At 46.3% G+C, this 22,088-nt stretch overlaps 1 protein-coding gene and 2 long non-coding RNA genes across 6 annotated transcripts in view; 2 read left to right on the top strand and 1 right to left on the bottom strand.

Moving 5' to 3' along the window:
• Nucleotides 1-22,088, bottom strand: part of TBL1XR1 (TBL1X/Y related 1) — a 182,489-nt gene that overhangs the window by 18,864 nt on the left and 141,537 nt on the right. For 3 of the 4 annotated variants that reach the window (XM_081862562.1, XM_081862563.1, XM_081862564.1), the window contains exons 3-9: nt 20,624-20,726; nt 13,514-13,659; nt 10,380-10,599; nt 4,949-5,081; nt 3,308-3,449; nt 1,075-1,138; nt 813-910 (exon numbers count right to left, since the gene is read on the bottom strand). In XM_081862562.1, the coding sequence (XP_081718688.1) occupies nt 813-910; nt 1,075-1,138; nt 3,308-3,449; nt 4,949-5,081; nt 10,380-10,599; nt 13,514-13,659; nt 20,624-20,681 (861 nt within the window). In that variant the 5' untranslated portion in view covers nt 20,682-20,726. The remainder of the gene's footprint in view (nt 1-812; nt 911-1,074; nt 1,139-3,307; nt 3,450-4,948; nt 5,082-10,379; nt 10,600-13,513; nt 13,660-20,623; nt 20,727-22,088) is intronic. The other variant, XM_081862565.1, reaches the window with a different exon arrangement.
• The window catches only part of LOC309342458, a 97,946-nt gene that overhangs the window by 4,187 nt on the left and 71,671 nt on the right, over nt 1-22,088 (top strand). The gene's annotated exons all lie outside the window — the stretch shown is intronic.
• The window catches only part of LOC309342400, a 34,003-nt gene continuing 17,604 nt past the window's right edge, over nt 5,690-22,088 (top strand). The window contains exons 1-2 of the long non-coding RNA XR_014156775.1: nt 5,690-6,455; nt 7,126-7,191. This is a non-coding gene — a long non-coding RNA (uncharacterized lncRNA). The remainder of the gene's footprint in view (nt 6,456-7,125; nt 7,192-22,088) is intronic.

Here is a 22,088-nt window from a genome sequence, read left to right on the forward strand (position 1 = left end):
CCCGATTGCCCTTTTCAGAGAGATCCCATGAGTGCATTTATTTGGCAAAGTTACATCAGACTGGCTTACCTAGGTAGCATTTCCCATAATGGCCTTGTGATGTGGATTTTCCAAGTTAATGTATTTAATATTATTTTTGCTGTAAGTGATAATAACTTCTTCTTATTATTAATATTATCATCATCCTGCTGCCCAGTTAATTGAGGGCACCTTTTCAACTGGTCAAAAGCTTTTTAAGTGATTCAAACCAACTGATAAGACTAAATGCTTCAAGCATCTGCTTAAAACTTCCTGTGGATGTGAAACATACATTTGTCCTCTTGGGTCAGGGAGATCAGTGGTAGCTCCCTGTCGAGTGCACACAGCATAGCAAATTTGGGCTTCCTGCTGCAAAAATGCATAAAGGAGCCCGTAAGCAAGAAAAGGGAAATCCAAGGGGACGTCATGTGTAAACTGCAGGAAATTTTCTCTATGGTTCTCCATATATTTGTCTGCTCTCATCTTAAGCTGCTCCAGCCTTGGGAATGTTCACTTGATATCACAAGTTCGCCATTTGACAGTTCGCCCCCACCATACTTGAGCGAACTGCAATTTCCACTAGTATTAAGAGACCACACTTGTTGTCAAGAATGCTCATAAGTCACCTGCTATATTAAGGCATAGTGAAGATTGTTGTTTCCAAACCCAGACAGGCTCTCACATGGCCTTACTGTCTTTTTTCTGTTGGGTTTTCAAATCTAAACCTGTTTGGTGCGCCCCATAATTTGATCTCGCCGAAATGGGATTATTGAATAAGCCAGATGCCGTCTCACCTTGTCCACGCCTGCGCTCAATATGAAGTTGCCCTTTTTGTTCCATTTTAATGCGAATATGGGACCTTTATGTTGCCCTAACGTGCTGGCGAGATTACCTGGACAATAAAGAGAGCATTTATTACAATTCTAAAATGGGAAAAACGAAAAATCGAAACAAATTATGCTATGCACAAGAGAAGGAAAAAAGGGCACAGGAACAAAATTACACAAAATTACAAAAGAAAGAAAAAAGAAGACGACTGAAAAGCCGTGTGCTCACCATCTTTAGTCCATATCCTTGCAAATCCATCGTATGACCCTGTTGCTAGAAGCGTACCTTCGCTCTGTGGGGCAAAAGAAGAAGAAGAGAAGAAGAGTTTGGATTTGATATCCTGCTTTATCACTACCCTAAGGAGTCTCAAAGCGGCTAACAATCTCTTTTCCCTTCCTCCCCCACAACAAACACTCTGTGAGGTGAGTGGGGCTGAGAGACTTCAGAGAAGTGTGACTAGCCCAAGGTCATCACCCAGCAGCTGCATGTGGAGGAGTGGGGACACGAACCCAGGTCACCAGATTATGAGTCCACTGCTCTTAACCACTACACCATGGGTAGGCAAACTAAGGCCTGGGGTCTGGATCCAGCCCAATCGCCTTCTAAATCAGGCCCACGGACGGTCTGGGAATCAGCGTGTTTTTACATGAGTAGAATGTGTCCTTTTATTTAAAATGCATCTCTGGGTTATTTGTGGGGCATAGGAATTCGTTCTCCCCCCCCCCATACAGTCTGGGCCCCCACAAGGTCTGAGGGACAGTGGACCGGCCCCCTGCTGAAAAAGTTTGCTGACCCCTGCACTACACCACACTGGAAAGAGTTAAGAGTGTTATGCTATGCTATTTCGTGTTACAGAACACAGCTAAGGTAGCCAACATCCTCACGGAGCTTGCTGTCTTTGGGATGAATATAAACTGAGGGCAATGCGATACACACTAACTTGGGCGTGAGCTCCATTGGGACTTCCTTCCTAGACAACACACTTCAGATGGTGATGTGTGCCATGAAGCTGCATGCCATCTGGGTCCAACCTTCCAAAACTTGAGTCACGGTTTTCTTGTCCCCCCTGCAGACTACTTCCTGTGTGCTTGTTTGTTCAGGCCTGCACATTTTGCAACCCTGCCTCTCCCAAATGAAAACAGCACTTCTTGAAGAAATGCAGCCCCTCTTGATACTGCCCAGCTCGGGGGCCTGTGGAACTCCCCTGAGAAATGTTCCTAGTCTCACAAAAATCTTTAATTGGGCTTCCCTTGTAATTTATTGGGCGTTTCCCCCAGAGCCGGGCCCTTCAAAGCACACCTTGAAATTTCATCTTTTGGTGGTGGGGGTGGATATTGCTAGTCATAGAATCCATATAGCTAGGAATCTTCTTCTGATGTCTAAATCTACACTGAGGAATTTGGAGTTCCCAGCAGGTGGGTTGCTGTGGCTTACTGGGAAGACTGTGGCAGGGAACACAGCGGGGAGGTCACAGCACTGCAGGTGCAATGTCAGGAGACCCAGAAGGCCTGAAACGTCGAGTTTGCACCACACTGACTTCCCAACTCCACTTCTTCCTCCTGGTAAGCAACAGCCAGCTGCTTTTGGTCGTCAACCTTCATGGGGTGGAATCCTCCATCTCCTTAATGGAACTTGCACCAATTGCTCCCTATCTCTCTCTCCCCCCCCCCTCTAATAGCCTTTTCAGTGCTTGAGAACTACCAACAGGTTTTCTTAAAGCCTGTTCCAATACTATTCCAGGGTGAGTCTTTATTGCACCGATGGGGGTGGTGCGGTGCGGAATCTGTTTAAGGTCTCTTCACCAAGATAACCCTCTTCCACTTTTTCCAGGTCTGGGGAACCTGACTCCCACCAGATATTGTTAAACTGCAATCCCATCATCCCTGACTGTTGGCCATGAGAGTTATGAGTTCCCAACCCGCTGACCTACACCTTTTGGTTTTTTTCTTTGTTATGCTTCTCTGATGCTGATCTGGGACTATTATAAAGCTCACTTGTAACTTTACTTGCTCTTTTGCATTTCCTGTCTTCCTGGCTTTAGTTTCTTTGCCCAGACAGCTGATTTGAGTGTGCTCAAGGGCTTGTGCATGCCTACTGTGTACAACTCCGGTACACAATAAAACACTTCTGAAAGCCCACTGAGTCTTGAAAGTTCTCTTCTGGGCAGAACAGGGAGCGGATGTGCTTCCTGAACCCTTATGGGGTTGCAAAGTTCAGCCTTCCAGATAATATCCCAGCTACGCCAAATGTTGACCTTTCAGCAGGTATGCGTTTTACTGGTTACCATGGGCATTGGTGGCATTAAAAGCAGCGGCGAAAGGGACACGGTCAACTCACAATTCTATGCGGAAAGTTCAGAAAAGAACTCCCTCATCCCCCCTGTGGATCCCCACTGTAACTTGGAAGCTGAAAATATGGGTTTTGCAAAGTACGTTTGGAGCACCGGGGAGTTTCTGCTTACATTCCAATCTAGGGAAGTCACGTCTTTGTTGCTCGGTACATCTTGGCCCCCTTCTCGTATACAGTGCCGAAGGACCAGCTGTGTGGATCCACTGGTACTGTTTTCACTAAGGTTCCATATTCTTGCCGTTGAATCTCCCGATCTGCAAAATAAACAGGGATCATTGGCTTCTTTGAGCCAATAATTTACCACCACCTTGCAAGAGCAAAAGGTGTGGATAACAGTGCCTGGTCACAACCATTCCCAGAATTATAGGCTCTTTTGCTACAAACGTTCCAATCAGTCTTTCGCATTTCTCCTCTATGTGCAGTAACGTTACACGGACCTCATTCTGCTGTTTTGAATGGGAATGCTTTTATGTTGCCCAAAATACAGTGGTGCCTCGCAAGACGAAAATAATTCGTTCCGTGAGTCGCTTCGTCTTGCGATTTTTTCGTCTTGCGGAGCGCAGATTCCCCGGGTATTAACAGTTTTACGAAAAAGGAAGCAAACTCGCAAGACGTTTTCGTCTTGCAAAGCAAGCCCATAGGGAAATTCGTCTTGCGAAGCACCTCGAAAAATGGAAAACCCTTTTGTCTAGCGAGTTTTTCGTCTTGCGAGGCATTCGTCTTGCGGGGCACCACTGTAACGTGCTTACCACTTTCACCACTGCAAAGAGCCAAGAAGCTATGGTTAATTATGCCAAAATGAACACAAAAATCCCCCTTTTTAAAACATGCCACTTTGTCGACACCATTGTGCGATTCAAGCAGTCCTATTCCCAGGGTCTTCAGAGAAGAGCTGGACCGCTAATTAAAGTATCCACAGCTGGAGGATACCAAACCACCTGTCGCAGTGTGCAAAATATATGGGGACAACTAGCAAATAAACTAGCAGTGTGCCACAAGCTGGCCTCCAATTTTTCAAAAGATTTATTCCCCTGCAAGTGACTCCTTCATTCTCAGGGAGTCCCCCCCACCCAACCAAATTGCTTCAGAATTTTGGTGGGTGTTAGGCTGAGCTTATATTTTATAACAGTGAGGTGCTTCTGGGTGTTAGACTTTCCTTTAAGCATTTATCCAGCATGCTTCTTGATATGAAAAAAACAACAACACCCATGGGATTTTGAAGAAGAGAAGAGTTTGGATTTGATACCCCGCTTTATCACTACCCGAAGGAGTCTCAAAGCGGCTAACATTCTCCTTTCCCTTCCTCCCCCACAACAAACACTCTGTGAGGTGAGTGGGGCTGAGAGACTTCAGAGAAGTGTGACTGGCCCAAGGTCACCCAGCAGCTGCATGTGGAGGAGCAGAGATGCGAACCTGGTTCACTAGATTACAAGTCCACCGCTCTTAACCACTACACCACACTGGCTCTGGAAGCTGTGGAAGTTGGCTACCAAGTGCCTCAGAACAGCATGCTTACTGATTTTGTTTTTAAGGTAAGTTCTTCCTCTCTCCCTCTCTTTGCCTTTTGTTTTCTTAAAAAAAAACTTTCTGCACGGATAAGAAGTTAAAAACTAAAAAGACTCAACTTCTTCGTACAAAACAAACAGATGCCAGATGTGCTGTCGACGGCCTCCCCGCCTTCTCGTGCTTAAAGAAAAGGCCGTGCAACCGGAGTAAAGAACTGCCTCTGTAAATTTCTTTAGGGGAAACATACCCAGAGGCCAGGAGGTCGCAAACAGGGTTCCACGCACAGATGAATACTTCTGATTCGTGGCCACGCAGCACCACTGCTTTGTTAGAAGGGATTTCGACGTCGCCATCTACTTCCATCATATCCGTGTGATTATCTGCAGAACAGAGGACAACAACAGGGGGGAGGTATGTTACTATGGACCCACTCCTTCCTTGAATCCTGCCTTTTGGCCTGCAGGACCACGGACAGCACACCTTGGTTGCTTGGTACATCTTTGCCCCGACCCCACTACCATCTTACATATAGCGCTGATGGACCAGAGGGAACTGTTTCAAGCAGCAGCAGTCAGCAGGGAAGGTGGCAGTGCTCCTCTAACCTCTCTCCGGCACCACTACTTAGAGAGCGGGCAGACTTGCTTCTCAGTTTGATCCTTTCTCATGGTTTTGAATGTTTCATGGTATTTTATGCACTGCTACTGGCCGATAATTTTAATTGATTGCAGTTTAGTAATTATTTGATGTAATGGTTAAGTATGAGCTGTGTAACTAGTGTTTGCTGATAAATTTAACGCTATCCGAATGGATTATTTAACATTGCTTTATTTCATATGTTGCTTATTTTAAGGTTAGGTTTTTATTACGACTTCTTCATTGGATCAGATTATTAGGGGTGTGAGATCTCTGCAGTCTGCTTTGTTGTTTCTTCAGCTTACAAAGCCATCTTGTGCATAGTAATATACTATTTAATAGTGAAATGAAATGAAATTTCAGCACAGTGCAAACACACCGGCAGAACCAATCCGCCACTCATGCTGGTGCACTTGCACTGCACCAACCTCCCTGATGCCTCTCCCTTCCTTGTAAGCACAGCGACACCAGGGAAAAGGAAAATATTGCTGCTCCATCCCACCAACCACTACAGGTTTTCAGCAGGTTTTCACACTCTAACCATTGACTCTGAGCACATGCTCTGTTGGGCTCTTCTCTGCTTCCCTAGATCACTGGGCCTTCTGGCACACCCTCCTACATCTAAGCATCAGAAGCAATGTGCCCTTTCTATAGGTTGGTGCAACTGAACTGCATTCAATCCACCAAACGGGGTCCTGGGAGTGGAGATCCAGAGTGGTGTAGTGGACAGAATGCTGGACTTAGCAGTGATGGGGATTTCTATCTCCTATCTGGCCATGAAGGTCAGAGTAACCAGTCACAACCTCCCTGTTTAATTGACCTCAGAGGACTGTTTTGATTATACAAGTTAGGGGAACCATGTTAATGTATAAGGATGCAGAGAAAAAAGGACAAGAAAGGGGTATTTAGGTGTGCTGGTTAATTTTGGGCATGCACCTGCAACTGGTTAACCATGTGAGAGTGAGTCAGCAGGCATGTGAGAGTGACTCAGCACAATCTAAAGTATAAATACCCTTGTGTTTGAAGCAAGTTTGCTCTTGGCTCCTGCCCTAGGCCAGAGCCTAGTCTGTGTTGGAACACTGCAAGAAGGTATGCTGCTGGAAAGACCGTGTACTACAACTGTATGTAACTGCTAAGCTGTGGATCTGCTTTATATTACCCATAAAGGGACTGTCTGGTGTTTTTCTGTTTCATTGGAACACTCTGCTAGCGTGTTGAATGGGCACTCTGTATATGCCCCAATAAAGCATGTATGCTATCTCAAGATCTTTGGAGGTTTTAGTAACAGTGAATAATACAGTGGTGCCCCGCAAGACGAATGCCTCGCAAGATGAAAAACTCGCTAGACGAAAGAGTTTTCCGTTTCTGAGGTGCTTCGCAAGACAAATTTCCCTATGGGCTTGCTTCGCAAGACGAAAATGTCTTGCGAGTTCTTGCGAGTTTTTTTCCTCCCGCCCCCCTTTTTCTAAGCCGCTAATAGCCGCTAAGCCGCTAATAGTGCTAAGCCGCTAATGGCCGTGCTTCGCAAGACGAAGAGACTCATGGAACGAATTAATTTCGTCTTGCGAGGCACCACTGTAAGTGCCTTAAGAGCAAAGCCAAAATATTTCTTGTGTGCATACAAATTATGTATTTGTCACCGCATGCATTTTTTATCTTCATTGTTCCGTGTACTTTTATTACGCTAAAGAGGTGGTTTCTAGGGTGATGCAGGGCTGAGGGCAAGACAAGACCACCTTAACTCTGATTTAAACATACGCTGTAATGGAAAACTCTCCTACCCCCATACAGATCATTTTGCCATATTCAACTAACTCCACGGAGGTGTGTGGCAAACCAGTGGCTAATCATGACAAGGTACAGTAAGTTTCTTTATTTAGTTTGGCATGAAATTCACATTGGCCTGTCGGTTTAAACAAGCAAAAGTCAACAGTTTTGAGTCTAAGCTGGTGGCAACGTTTTTCTAGTATTTCAAAAGGATACTGGACCTCCAAAAGGTGAAATCAGATTAAGTCAAGGGAGCCAAGGACAGAAAGTTATGGTTAGCAAATGCAATCCACTTCCTATTTTGGAGACCTATGCACAACATTTGCAAGTCTGGTGACTAATTTAAGAGTGACCTGTCTGCAAAAAGCACACATGCAAGATAGAGGGCAGAGGGGCAGCATTTTTCCCAAGTCATCTCAGTATTCCTCACACTGGATACAGAAGCTACATAAATCCTTCTTTCTGTAAAGGCAGACAGAGAGCAGGTATCATTTGCGTTTCCAGCCAGTAGGGGTGGCTGGTAAATCACATTATCTTTAGACCAGTAGTCTGGATTTCTAGCATAAGCGGCAACTCGCAGCTAACAAGCAAAAAAAGAGGGGGGGGGGGAGCACCAACAATCACCCTGGCTTCTAAATCCAAACATGGAAAGGAATTGAGACATTAGTTTGAAAGAGAACGTGCATTTCTGCAGGTTTACCAATGCAAAAAATAGCCATGTGTTGGAAGCATACTTTAGGGGAGAGCTTGGGCTCACAGTTAACCTTCCACTGCCAGCAGAGGCCAGCTTGCTGCTGGGACCCTTGCAAACAACGCTGGTCTGATCCTGCAAGGCGCTCTTGTTTGTTTTTTAAAGCAAGAGTGAACTCAGGATCAGTCAACAGTTTTGCTTCAACTGTTGAGAGCCAAGCATGTGGTTTTGCTTTGCAGGTTTAAAATAAATCAATAGACTGTGGGCACAGTAGTAAATAAGAAGCAGGCCACACAAGGTGGGTCTCTGCTAAGCCTGAATTTAGGATTTTGACTGTGTTTCGTGAAGAATGTGCTTTGTGTCTGAGACCTTCAATGCAGGCACACTTGCCCAGATGCAACTCTGCCGGCTGAAAAATGTTCCACAATCTTAGGAATTGCAACAGTAATTTCACTCTTCCGATGCTGCATTTTGTGATTGGTATAATTCACATGCCTATCTGAGAAGACTGTGGGAACGGAAGACAGCCTTATCTCTCTTCCACTGTAAGTACTTTGTAATGTACTTTTGCTTTTACAGTGGTACCTCGGGTTACCGTATTTTTCGCTCTATAACACGCACCTGACCATAACACGCACATCGTTTTTAGAGGAGGAAAACAAGGGAAAAAACATTCTGAATGAAACAGTGGATGTATCATTTTTGGGCTTCATGCTGTGGCCACAGACATGTGATCTGATGGTGATTTTGGGGTGACCCAATGCAAAAATCCTGAGAATTCCTGTGGATCCATGCTTTGTAACCACGTTTTTGCACCATTGCAGCCCCAGGCAACAGTGGGTGCATGATTTTTTTGGTGCAGGCTGTAGCCATGGACATGCTATGTGATCTGATGGTGAATTTGGGGTGACCCAATGCAAAGATCCTGAGAATCCCTGTGGATCCATGCTTTGTAACCACGTTTTTGCACCACTGCAGCCCCAGGCAACAGTGGGTGCGTGATTTTTTGGGTGCAGGCTGTAGCCATGGACATGCTATGTGATCTGATGGTGAATTTGGGGTGACCCAATGCAAAGATCCTGAGAATCCCTGTGGATCCATGCTTTGTAACCACATTTTTGCACCATTGCAGCCCCAGGCAACAGTGGGTGCGTGATTTTGGGGGGGCAGGCTGTAGCCATGGACATGCTATGTGATCTGATGGTGAATTTGGGGTGACCCAATGCAAAGATCCTGAGGATCCATGTGGATCTATGCTTTGTAACCACATTTTAAGTGGGGAGCGAAGGAAAAACAAAGAAGGGACATGAGAGGGGTGTGCAGAGAAGCAGCTGGCTAGGAATGCAGGAGAGGGATTTAACGGGAGGGAGGAAAGAAAGGCAAAAGTTTTCCCCCACCCAAGCCAGTCATCCATCTCTCTCTCTCTCTCTCTCTCTCTCTCTCTCTCTCCCTCCCTCCCTCCCTCCCCCTCTCTCTCTCTCTCTCTCTCTCTCTCTCTCTCTCCCCCTTCCCCCCTCTCTCTACCTCTCCCCCAGCAGCACAGAGAGGAATTCCCCTCTGCTTGCCTGGAGGGGAGGGGCTTTCCCTGCTCTTTGTTCCGTTTCAGCAAACACAGCAACGAAACAGAGGGGGTGGGCAGTAAGACCCTGAGGCAGAATGCAGGAAAGCAGCCGCTTCCTCTTTTCAGGTTTCGCTTCTCCGTGCAGCGTGCAGCGCCGCGATTTGATTTTTGCCTGATTTTTCGGCTCCAGGGACCACACATTCGCTCTATAACACGCACAGACATTTCCCCTTCCTTTTTAGGAGAAAAAATCTGCGTGTTATAGAGGGAAAAATACGGTACATACGCTTCAGGTTACAGACTCCACTAACCCAGAAATAGTACCTCGGGTTAAGAACTTTGCTTCAGGATGAGAACAGAAATTGTGTGGCGGCAGTGCGGCGGCAGCAAGAGGCCCCATTACCTAAAGTGGTGCTTCAGGTTAGGAACAGATTCAGGTTAAGAACGGACCTCTGGAACGAATTAAGTACGTAACCAGAGGTACCACTGTACTTTGTTCTGTTTGTTCTCTCGGAGCAGAAGAGAACGGTTGCCATTATGCTGTAGTCTGTACATAGTGTGTAAATAAATAGTAGATTAGACTACGATGTTGCACGCTTCTTGCTGTGTTATGCTAGATGATTAGTGTGCATAAATCAAGGTGGTTTATGTCGCTGAGTGCACTGGATGAGAGGGGAGATGCCTTTTCCAGCGCTGCGCATACCGGAGGATGATTGGAGTTGTGGGGGTTAGCAGGCATTCCTGGGCATTTCCCAACAAATTGCAACAGCTGGGAAACGTTGCAGATAAAAGTGTGCATGCGCTGGAAACATGGTGCTTTGAGCAACACTGTCCAACCCCCCCAAGCCCCCCCTTTTCAAATGTTTACAAACATTTGGTGCAGCCGCGTCCCGATCACCCAGCCAAATTTGTTCGCTCAAATACCGGGGATATGGAGATGCTTCATGCAGACGGCACTGCGTGAAATTCAGAACTTAACGGCAAGAGCACAGCCACCTAATCCTTCTTGCATGCCGGCTTACTTACTTGCTAGAGTGTGGGCTCCATTTTCCTCGCCGTTCGCAGTGTTTTCGCCATTCTTCGCAGACCCCTGCTGGTTTGTCGGAGCCGCCGCCGCCGCAGCCGCCGCCTGTTGCTGGGCGAGTTTGTCCCTGTAGGCCTGCTGTCTCGTCTGCACCACATCGGGCATCACGGCGTCTATCAGCGAGAGGGACTCTATCGGCCTACCATCGAACAAAGTACCATCCTGATTTGCAGGTTGAGGATGAGAGAGAGAGAGAGAGAGAGAGAGAGAGAGAGAGAGAGAGAGATTAAATGACAGGTCAAGTTTTGCAACAATAATCTCAGGGCAGGAGCGTAAACAAACCTGTCCTGACGATGATGAATTTTGACCACTGCACAGAGTACTTTGCAATGTGTTTTTAAAGCAAGAGCAAACTCAGGATCAGTGGTTTTTTTAAAAAGGCGTCGCAGGGCGAGGACAGAATGGGTATGCGGGGCCAATTGTCCTGTGAAGTTACTGAATAGTATCTGTCTGTAAACAAATGAAGATGCCTTGCAAAGAGTCAGTCCACTGCTCTGCCTCCAACGTCTTAGGGGAGACCCCGCCCTTGACCTTGGGGTTGCCCAATAGCAGAGTTGGAGGCAAATCCCCCCCCCCGCTACTTTCATTTCACCCAGGCTGCCCCCTAAAGTTGATGCACACTGCCATTCAGATGGTGTGCATGGATCAAATCTTGTAATTGACTGTGTGGGGTGACTATGCCCCCACCCCCAATATTTTATTCAAGTTGGCACCCTTTGGTTGTTGGCACCCGTCTGTCATCTCTGGGGATGAAGCCAAACTGCTCTGTTAGCGGAAACCTGGAGCGCAAGCAGGGGCAGCGTGTATGGAGGTCCTGGGCTGCCCAGATGTCAAGACCCCAATCGTGGCCTCGTGGCCCAAAGGAAAGTGGAGCGATACGTCTAGCACCAGCTGGGCTGCAGAAGTTGCTGGACGGAGATGTACATAGCACCAGTCAACTGTCTTAGGAACTGGATCTGTGCAGGGTTTACTCTTTAGCCTTTTCTTCTCAAGGCGGATATCTTCTCCTAGATGAGCTACCTTTCCAGGTTGACGAGCCCCCTATACAGTGGTACCTCGGGTTACATACGCTTCAGGTTACATATGCTTCAGGTTACACACTCCACTAACCCAGAAATATTACCTCAGGTTGAGATCTTTGCTTCAGGATAAGAACAGAAATCGGGCTGCGGCAGCGTGGCGGCAGCAGGAGGCCCCATTAGTTAGCTAAAGTGGTGCATCAGGTTAAGAACAGTTTCAGGTTAAGTACGGACCTCCAGAACGAATTAAGTTCTTAACCCGAGGTACCACTGTATACAAACAATAATATGAGCCCATGCCCAGTGGATGGCCCTGGAATTCTAGGTCTTAGGGGAATCGAAACTATTCCGACCACAAGACTGGAGAGCTTTTTCAGGCAGAATCGCTATCATTGGGAATTGGGTTGTCATGTCAGTCAGACTTCCAGCCTAGTGCTGCTGTTAGTGAACACTGGGTTGGTGCATTTGCACCCACTATTTGATCGTGGATGAGGGGGGCTAACTTGATCTGAGAACTGGGTGGAAGGACGGGGAAGGCCAGAATTGGCCCAGCTCAATTTGCCTGGCTTCTCAGCGCAGGGACTAATGTATTTTCACAAAAAAATACCCAAACATATGTTTAAGGGCAATATAATAACGTATACATTTGCTTTTGTTAAGTACTGCTGGAAGGCAGGGGACACACCAAACTGAACTTGAAAGTATTTCCTCAAAAACTGCCTCCATAGACATGTCCTTTGGCTTGTTTTTAGAAGCTGGGAGGACGGGGCAACTCCTTGTGGCGGTCTGTTTCCCTCATTTATTCTCCGTTCTTCCCTTGGACTCGTGTCCTTCCCAGAGATTTCTTTTCACCGTGAGAGTGGTGAATGCTCTCTCTGTTCTCCAATTCAAAAGGAAAGGAGAGGGATATCAAAGGAAGGTGGAAATGGCCGCTGGGCCTCAACCGAAGCGTTGAAAAGGCTCTCTTGCACAAGGCCAAGGGACCACCTGAGTTACTAGGCAGAAATAAGGGGCTCTGGTAAAGCACCTGCTTGGTAAGGAGGGGGAAATGGCTGACGCACACAACTTCAAGGTCTCAAAAGTAGAAACTTTCGCATTTTGAAGGAGGGAGCAGAGAGGAGATAATCTGAGTGGGGACTTCTTTAAAAAAAGTTTTATTTTTGTATGGAAGGGTCAGTGAGGAAAATGGTGAGGTGCGTCGATTTCCATTAGACTAGGAAAGCCAAGGACATTAAGAGACATTAAGGGCAAATTCCAGTCACGCAAAAGCCCTCAAGGAGGGTGTGGGACAGGCTGATGGGGGCTGTGGCCTGGGGAGTGTCTCTAGAGCTGCCTTCAGCCCCAGGCCTGAGGTTCTCCACACCTGTCTATGGAATAATGCAGTGTGTGTATCTCCAAAACAGAAACATCTTTGCAAAAGAGTGGGCAAAATCATTAGGCCAAATGAGAGCGAATTGAAACCACAGTGTCCTTAAAAAGACAACACAATCAACTGGGTTCCCTCCCCAATTTGATCCACTGCCTTATTGGTGTTGTTTGAATGACCACAGCTGGTGGCGCTTGTGCATGACCTCCTAAATGAAGAGACATCAACGCTTTCGCCATGTGTGCACTGCGACAGGTAGTTCCGAGCTTTTGGCAACTGCATGCCATGCTTTCACAGGTGAGGGTGCTTCTTTCTGCACGCTCTCTGGATTCCTTAGGCTTGCCCAGAATCTGGTCACATGCGACCTGTTCACATTGAAGGAACTTTAATATCTGATCTCTGGAGGACCAGCAGTCTGATAAAAGAACACACGAACACACACCCACACCCAACATGGCAATGAATGACTGCCCTGATTGAGGCCTCCATAGAACTTTGTATTATTCCAACCTTCTTCGACAAGAAAAGGTCTGGTGAGCAGGACCTACAGAGGATCCAGCGTGACAGCAAACCATCTAAGCAGGACAGTCGAAGAGGCTAGAGCAACCCACTTCCCCAGGGTAATGAAACCCTCTGCAGATATATGAAAGCACTTGTCACCGTCTATAGCCGACAAAGAGACTTGCCTTACCTCATTAATACTGACTTCCGCCTCTACATACTGCAAGCCTTTCTGGATGATGGAAATCAAAGCAGCAGGGGGTACCAGGGCACCGTTGATGTTAGACTGGCTGATATGGCTCTCGATACCAAAGGTAAATGCTGAATGAGAGAACCCTAAAGACAAGGGGGAGGTTATAAGGATGTGTTCATACACACAAGAAGCCTTAGGCCAGTGATGGCCAAACACTACCCTCCAGCTCTTTTGGGACTACAACTCCCATCATCCCTACCTAACAGGACCAGTAGTCAGGGATGATGGGAACTGTAGTTCGAAAACAGCTGGAGGGCCAAGTTTGGCCATCACTGTCTTAGGTTGTCAGGCTGCGACCAGCAGGTCTGGCCTGGAGTGTCACACACTGGGGGAAAAGAGCACAAATCAACTTTTCCTGAATGGTAGGATTCGTTCTCAAGGTTTATCTACCAAAGACCACAGCAGAGAGCCAGTGTGGTGTAGTGGTTAAGAGCGGTGGACTCGTAATCTGGTGAACCGGGTTCGATTCCCTGCTCCTCCACATGCAGCTGCTGGGTGACCTTGGGCCAGTCACACTTCTCTGAAGTCTCTCAGCCCCACTCACCTCACAGAGTGTTTGTTGTGGGGGAGGAAGGGAAAAGGAGATTGTTAGCCACTTTGAGACTCCTTCGGGTAGTGATAAAGTGGGATATCAAATCCAAACTCTTCTTCTTCTTCTTCTTCTTCTTACCTAGTCATGCTAGTTATGCTGCTTTGCTGTTACCCAGTGAATCAATTGTTTCCTTTATAAACCTTGGTCAAGTCTATCAACCCCCAAAGCTCTGGTGAGGCACTGAAATTCATTTGTTTATTTCCCTTTCTCTCACCCCCCCCCCGGGCCACATTTCCATTTATTCCTAAATTGCACAGGACAAGGGAGAATATATGCCTACAGAAGGGAGGATTAACTTCACGACAAAGCATTTTAATTGCATGAGCACACCAGCGCCAGGCGTGCGTTTCTTCTGCGTGCCGTTTCAAGGGCAGCATAATTATCGTTTTGCAAATAGGAAAATTAGGATTACTGGATGCTAACAGTGTTATTTATTTGCTTGCCCTGAAAAGGTAAATCCATTGTGAGGAAGTGATTCATCTTAAGCTGTTACGGTTTTCCACTCGTAGGTAATTAGAACCTCAGAAAGCTTCCCTTTTGGGACGTTATAAACAGTTGCTTTATAGCCGTTGGGATCCAAAATTTTGCACAGATACCGGAGAACAGAGAGAGAGTGATTTCACAGGTATTGCAGCAGTAACGATAACAAGATAAAGACCCAGGAGGCAGAATGGGGCTATGCAAATAGGAAAAGTGTTCCCCCATGAAAAAAGTTTACTCTGTTGAGGGGAAGGGGGAGAAAAAATTACAATTTGCTAGGCCAAAACCTGCTTTCCATCTCGGACCAGCGTTTGAAATTGCCAGCCGCATTTTCCACCCGGCTATTGGCCACTTGGGACCAAGTTGAAGACGCCTGGGTGCCAAGATGGAGCCTGGCGTCTCCACCATCTCGGGGGATCCTTGGGTCTTGCCTGTTTTCACACACTAACAACACAATCTGTAGAATTCTATCCATTGTATTTTATCTGCACGAGATCGACAGATGAAGGGCAGTACAGTGGTGCCTCGCAAGACTAAATTAATCCGTTCCGTGAGGCTCTTCGTATAGCGGTTTTTTTGTCTTGCGAAGCAAGCCCATTGACAGCTTAGCGGATTAGCGCTATTAGCGGTTTAGCGGCTTTTAGCGGATCAGCTGAGAAGCGGCTTAGGAAAAGGGGAGGAGGGGAAAAAACCCGCAGGAACTCGCAAGACATTTTGTCTTGCGAAGCAAGCCCATAGGGAAATTCGTTTTGCAAAGCGCCTCCAAAACGGAAAACCCTTTCGTCTAGCGGGTTTTCCGTCTTGCGGGGCACCACTGTACACAAATTCTAATCATCATCTTCTTCTTCATCTGAACAAATTTCAGGAACCACAAAGTCGTTCTGGAAAATACGACTTTCGAGCCATCTTGGCCCCCCAAATGGCAACTAGACATTCCAGTTTTGATATTGGTCAGATCAGCTAGTTAATGAGAGTGCCGAGGCTCACCTGCCCCGCTTTGGATGTTCATGTGAGGCTATAAGAACAGATCTGGGCTATATGCAAACAACCATTTCCCTGGACAAAAATCTGGTTCATTGGTCATACGATCTGGATTTTGTGTGTGAAGGCTAAATTTGAATGTCATGGCATTGCATAGGCTGCCAGCCCTGTCTGGCCCACTGGTTGTTTCAAAGCTATAGACCCTCCAGAAGATGCCAGGGCAGCAACTCAGTGGTTTTCTTTTCATAGGGGTTCAAGAGTGTTCCCCCCCCCTTATCTGCCCTGCCATGGGTGGCTTTCGATAGAAGTCCTTCGGTTTGATAATACAGTGGTGCCTCGCAAGACGAAATTAATCCGTTCCACGATTCTCTTCGTCTAGCGGTTTTTTCGTCTTGCGAAGCAAGCCCATTGACAGCTTAGCGGATTAGGAAAAGGGGAGGAGGGGAAAAAACCCGCAGGAACTCGCAAGACATTTCGTCTTGCGAAGCAACCCCATAGAGAAATTCGTTTAGCGAAGCGCCTCCAAAAACGGAAAAGCCTTTCGTCTAGCGGGTTTTCCGTCTTGCGAGGCGTTCGTCTTGCGGGCCACCACTGTAATAATAATAACAACCATTTATTATACCTGGCCCTCTGGCTGGGTTTCCCCAGCCACTCTGGGCGGCTTCCAAAAAACACTAATATACAATAACCTATTAAACATTAAAAGCTTGTCTAAACAGGGCTGCCTTCAGATGTCTTCTAAAAGTTTGGTAGTTATTTTTCTCTTTGACATCTGATAGGAGGGTATTCCACAGGACGGGTGCCACTACCGAGAAGGCCCTCTGCCTGGTTCCCTGTAACTTGGCTTCTCACAGCGAGGGAACCGCCAAAAGGCCCTCGGCGCTGGACCTCAGTGTCCGGGCAGAACGATGGAGGTGGAGACGCTCCTTAAGGTATACTGGACTGAGGCCGTTTAGGGCTTTAAAGGTAAGCACCAACACTTTGAATTGTGCTCGGAAACGTACTGGGAGCCAGTGTAGGTTTTTCAAGTCCAGTGTTATATGGTCCCGGCAACAGCTCCCAGTCACCAGTCTAGCTGCCACATTCTGGATTAGTTGTAGTTTCCGGGTCACCTTCAAAGGTAGCCCCACATAGAGCGTATTGCTGTAGTCCAAGTGAGAGAGATAACTAGAGCATGCACCACTCTGGCAAGACAGTCTGTGGGCAGGTAAGGTCTCAGCCTGCGTACCAGATGAAGCTGATAAACAGCTGCCCTGAACACAGAATTGACCTGTGCCTCCATGGAGAGCTGTGAGTCCAGAATGACTCCCAGGCTACACACCTTGGATTATTAAAGTGGATAAGAGTGAAGTTTTCCTCCTGCTCTCCTGTCAATGTGTTCCGATGAAGCCAAACACTGGGAGATTCTGCACAGGCAAGATGGAAAAAATAAAATTGTGCACTGGGAATGAAATTCGTGGAGGACAGGACTGCCCTTGGTTAGTGGTCACTGCGGTTATGTTCTACTCCATTGCTGGAAGCAGTATGACTACACATCAGTTGCTGATGTCCAGTTTTCAGGCTTCCCATAGGAATCTGGTTGGCCATTGCAAGAACAGGACTGAGGACCAGATGGGCTTCTGGGTCCAGCAGGCTCTTCCTTTGCTCCAAGAGATGTTGTTGCTGCAACTTTTCATAGAATTGTAGAGTTGCAAGGGACCATTAGCATCATCTAGTCCACCCCCGCCCCCCGCAATGCTGGAATCTTTTACACAATGTGGGGCTTGAACCCACAACCCTCATGCTCTACTGGTTGAGCTGTCCCAGAGCTTTCGTTTCATTTGTTGCTGTTGTTTTAAAGTTACGGGTTGAAAGCCACTTTGAACAACTGGGGAAAAGCAATCTATACGTATTTTAATGAATTAAATTTGGGAGGGAATAAACAAAAGAATCCAGAAAAGAAAGTGAGCTGGGGTTCAGGAGTATGAGCATGAGTGTGGGGAAACCCAGCATCATCAAGCTAGTTCTGTTAGGTCCAATGATCTGTCCCACCTAGAACTTCCTAAAAAAATCAATGTGGAAAATGTAAATTTCCTTGCACATTTTCATATGTAGGTGCTACAAAATGTCAGCATTCTGAAGCTCAAAGTTTCCAGAATTCCAAAATTTGGTGCATGTGAGTACCATGGACATATCTAGGTCTGTCCCCCAAGTAAGACAATGGGCAAAGAAGCCTATAGCATTTGTATGTGAAACTTATCATTTCACTTTTAATTTGTGTACCACCTTCGTTTATTATTCTACACAAGGCGGTTTACAAAATAGACAAGAAAAGAAAAACACCTTACAATAATCTGATCCCAACACAAAAAGCCACAAATGAAATGTAACTTTTAAATGGATTAAAGGTAAAGGTAAAGGGACCTCTGACCATTAGGACCAGTTGTGACCGACTCTGGGGTTGCGGCGCTCATCTCGCTTTATTGGCCAAGGGAGCCGGTATAGAGCTTCCAGGTCATGTGGCCAGCATGACTAAGCCGCTTCTGACGAACCAGAGCAGCGCACGGAAACACCGTTTACCTTCCCACTGGAGTGGTACCTATTTATCTACTTGCACTTCGACGTGCTTTCGAACTGCTAGGCTGGCAGGGGCAAGGACCAAGCAACGGGAGCTCACCCCGTTGCAGGGATTCAAACCACCGACCTTCTGATCGGCAAGTCCTAGGCTCTGTGGTTTAACCCACAGCGCCACCCGTGTCCCGCTTAAAATGGATTGACTTATATCAAATAAAATAATATTCAATAATCTAATAGAATGGAACAGCACATGATAAAATTAACTCTCAAAACAGCAGCAAATAATAATAATTAAACAGAATTCCGCTCTTAACAATTACAATAATTATCGTCAATGCAGCGAGCATCAATTTTACGGATCATGGTTGTTTTTGTTTTAAAAAACATCTGGGCCTGAAAGGAACGACTTGTTAAGGCTCATCAAAAAGACAACTTTCTCAAAATTAAACAAGACTACAAGGGAGCAAGGCAGGACAGTGTAAAGGAGAGAAGGGGTGCAGATTGTCTGCCACAGGTACACTGCTTTCAGTTGCCTTGGCACGCTCTGAGTAACTAAAACAGGTATTATAAGCAGGACCTAAACATTACTAAAGGTTTTGTGGGTAGCTAGGCTTTAAAAATCACACACCACTGAGTTCAGCTGCCAGGCGCCGGCTTTCTGCCATCCCTGGAAATAATGTGTGTATTCATCTCATTCCTGGACGCCGCACTCGCTAGCACTAATGAGCCACTGTTGAGCTGGCACTGCTGTGATTTATCATGGAGACACCCCACGCAGGATTTTCATGGTCGCAGAGCCAGGGTCGCAGCTCTCTGAAAAAAACCGCTTCCCTTTCCAAACACTTCCCCCGTGAAGGCAACCCTCTCTTGAAGGCGGTCCAATCAGACGAGGAAGGCTTTGGAGCGAGCTTTTTTTGGGAACTTAATTTACTCCCGCTTTGGGCTAACGTGCAAACAATAGAGGGAATGAATACATTTTCCAGTTGGGGCTGAATTAAGCAGAATGCTACCGCTACTGCGGGAAAAACTCAAGAATGGGATTTTTCGAAGATAAACATTGCATCCTTCTGAGGAATTCATCCACACGAAGGGAAAGCTTAGAAGTCACCAGAGTCTCTGTTAGGACTCTGAGGGGCTGGTACCTCAAATTGGACCAGGAGATGTGATCTCCAGCTCACAGCCTGTGGGGACAGCATCTCGAGCTGAAAACCCCAGTACGAGTAGCAACCATTTTAGGTGTGTTCAACTGACGTGCGATCACCAACATGCAGGTCCTTTTGGATCCGGAAAAGAGTGGGGCAGACATGAACCTGCCTGTCCATTAAGACCTTCCTTGGAGGCCTCGGCCCAGTATACCTTGAAGGAGCGTCTCCACCCCGATGGTTCTGCCCGGACACTGAGGTCCAGTTCCAAGGGCCTTCTGGTGGTTCCCTCACTGCAAGAAGTGTGGTTATAGGGAACCAGGCAGAGGACCTTTTTTTGGATTACAATCCATTTTTTTGGATTACAAACAAATTTTTTTTGGAGGCCCCATTGGTGAAAGCGCGCCTTGGGTTACAACCTGTTGTGGTTTACAAACGGATTATGTACCTCCGGAACGGATTATGGTACCACTGTACACAAAGCAGGGAAGAACAATATTTAGCATCCATATAGCAGTCTGGAATAGCAAAAATGCTTTACCTATAGATATTTATTATATATTTAAAGCACCCTTCAACTCAAAGGGTTGCCTGCAACATCTAAAATGAAATGCAATGTTTCACCATAAAACATTAAAAGTCATAAAACATTAAAAGTATTAAAACGTGTCCCAAAACCATCGCTAGACATATATCAGCAAGTCATTCAATAGGAAACACAACACCTCCATTGCCTAGAGCAGTGTTTCCCAAACTTGGGTCACCAGCTGTTTATGGACTACAATTCCCATCATCCCTGCCTAGCGGGACCAGTGATCAGGGATGATGGGAACTGTAGTCTCAAAAAAGCTGCAGATCAAAGTTTGGGAAACACTGGACTGGAGTAACAAAAAATGTCTCCAACTGACATTTGTATCTCCCCCAAGAGTTATTTCTACAACCAGGGTGTCACTGCAGAGAAGGCTCTGCTCTACACCCTCGCCAAATAAATAGCTGTCGTCGACAGGACCACCGGCAGAGCTTCCCTTGCAGATCTTAAGGCATAAGTTGGCAAAAATTGGGATAATATGGACTTGTAATAATCCTTATATGTGACCATGTTAAAGTAGGCCTCCCCATGCCAGAAATTTGAAAGCAGATGGGAGTTTGGGTAAGAGAAATTGCCTTGGTGAGTCATACTCTAGTCTTTCAGCCACTACGCATGTAACACAATACAGATCCTGAAGGATGTCTGATTATTTGTTAAACGCTGCCCCCAAAATGGATCCCTCAAAGAATTAATAGCCAAATACTCACCGGACTCTTGCAAGTATCTATATACGAGGAAGTTAACCTCATCACTGCTTATACTCATCTTTATGCCCGCTTAAACCATGAGGTCACAACGAAGGATATAACCCTGGACAAAGCAAAACACAGCAGGTTAAGAATCTGAAGGTGAACATTACTGCTCTTTGCCTCTAAAAAACATATACATAAATAATAACTTAATGGCACGTTAGCTTGCACTTTTACAGGTGCCACACAATGTTCATTCTGCCTTTACAAGAAGTCTCTCCTTTAGTGTGGCAGCTCCTGTACTGCGGAACTCCCTGCCTCTTGAAATTAGGCAGCCACCTATTCTTTTAGACACCAGCTGAAAACGTTTCCCTCCCAGGAAGCCTATCCAGACACATGGATTTGTTATATTTCCTTCAAATGTTATATTGATTTATCCCTTTGTTTTTAATGACGATTTTATGCGTTTTTAAAATGGGTCTGCAGACTTCAGTCACTTTTTTATATATCATTATCGACTTGTACAGTGCTTGGAGAATTTTCCATCCGAACAAGCGGTTTATAAAGGTTCTAAATAAAGAAATAAATGCATAGCCTGCCGTTGCAAAAGCGACTTAAAGGTGTAACTGCAACTAATGTCTTCTGGGTAAGGCAAGGCAGCAGATAGGAAAAAGCCAGGGCAGCATTTATACATGGAGAAATTATGCCATCTATGCTCCCCGTCTGATTCTTCCATCCAGATACTACAAGTATAAATGTTCGAGGTAAGGCCCATGGATGTGGGTGACGCTGTAGTCTAAACCACAGAGCCTAGGGCTTGCCGATCAGAAGGTTGGTGGTTCGAATCCCCGCGACGGGGTGAGCTCCCGTTGCTCGGTCCCTGCTCCTGACAACCTAGCAGTTTGAAAGCATACCAATGCAAGTAGATAAATAGGTACCGCTCCGGCGGGAAGGTAAACGGCGTTTCTGTGCGCTGCTCTGGTTCGCCAGAAGCGGCTTAGTCATGCTGGCCACATGACCCGGAAGCTTTCTGTGGACAAATGCCGGCTCCCTCAGCCTATAGAGTGAGATGAGCGCCGCAATCCCAGAGTCGTCCACAACTGGACCTAATGGTCAGGGGTACCTTTACCTTTACCTAAGGCCCATGGAAGCAGTTTCTACACCACACGGGTAAAGGACGATATTTAGGGAGCATCAAAGATATTTTCACTTGCACTGCACATTACTAGAATTTGAGTGATTTGCCACTCAGGCTGTTGTCACAATATTTTTTTAAAATGGCATTATCGTTCACCTATATATATTGCAACGGTTGGATCAAAATGTTCTCTTCCAATACCGATCAAGGAAAACAGGGGAGAATAATAATAATAATAAAAAACCTGGCAGGCATCCAAGCTGACGAGAGGTTTCCTATCCAATGGACAAAAGGTGGCAGTGTAACATAAAAAATGAAAATAATTAATGGTGAATGGAGGATTTT

The sequence above is a fragment of the Podarcis erhardii genome (assembly GCF_964252035.2).
Source record: "Podarcis erhardii genome assembly, chromosome: 5".
NCBI lineage: Eukaryota > Metazoa > Chordata > Lepidosauria > Squamata > Lacertidae > Podarcis > Podarcis erhardii.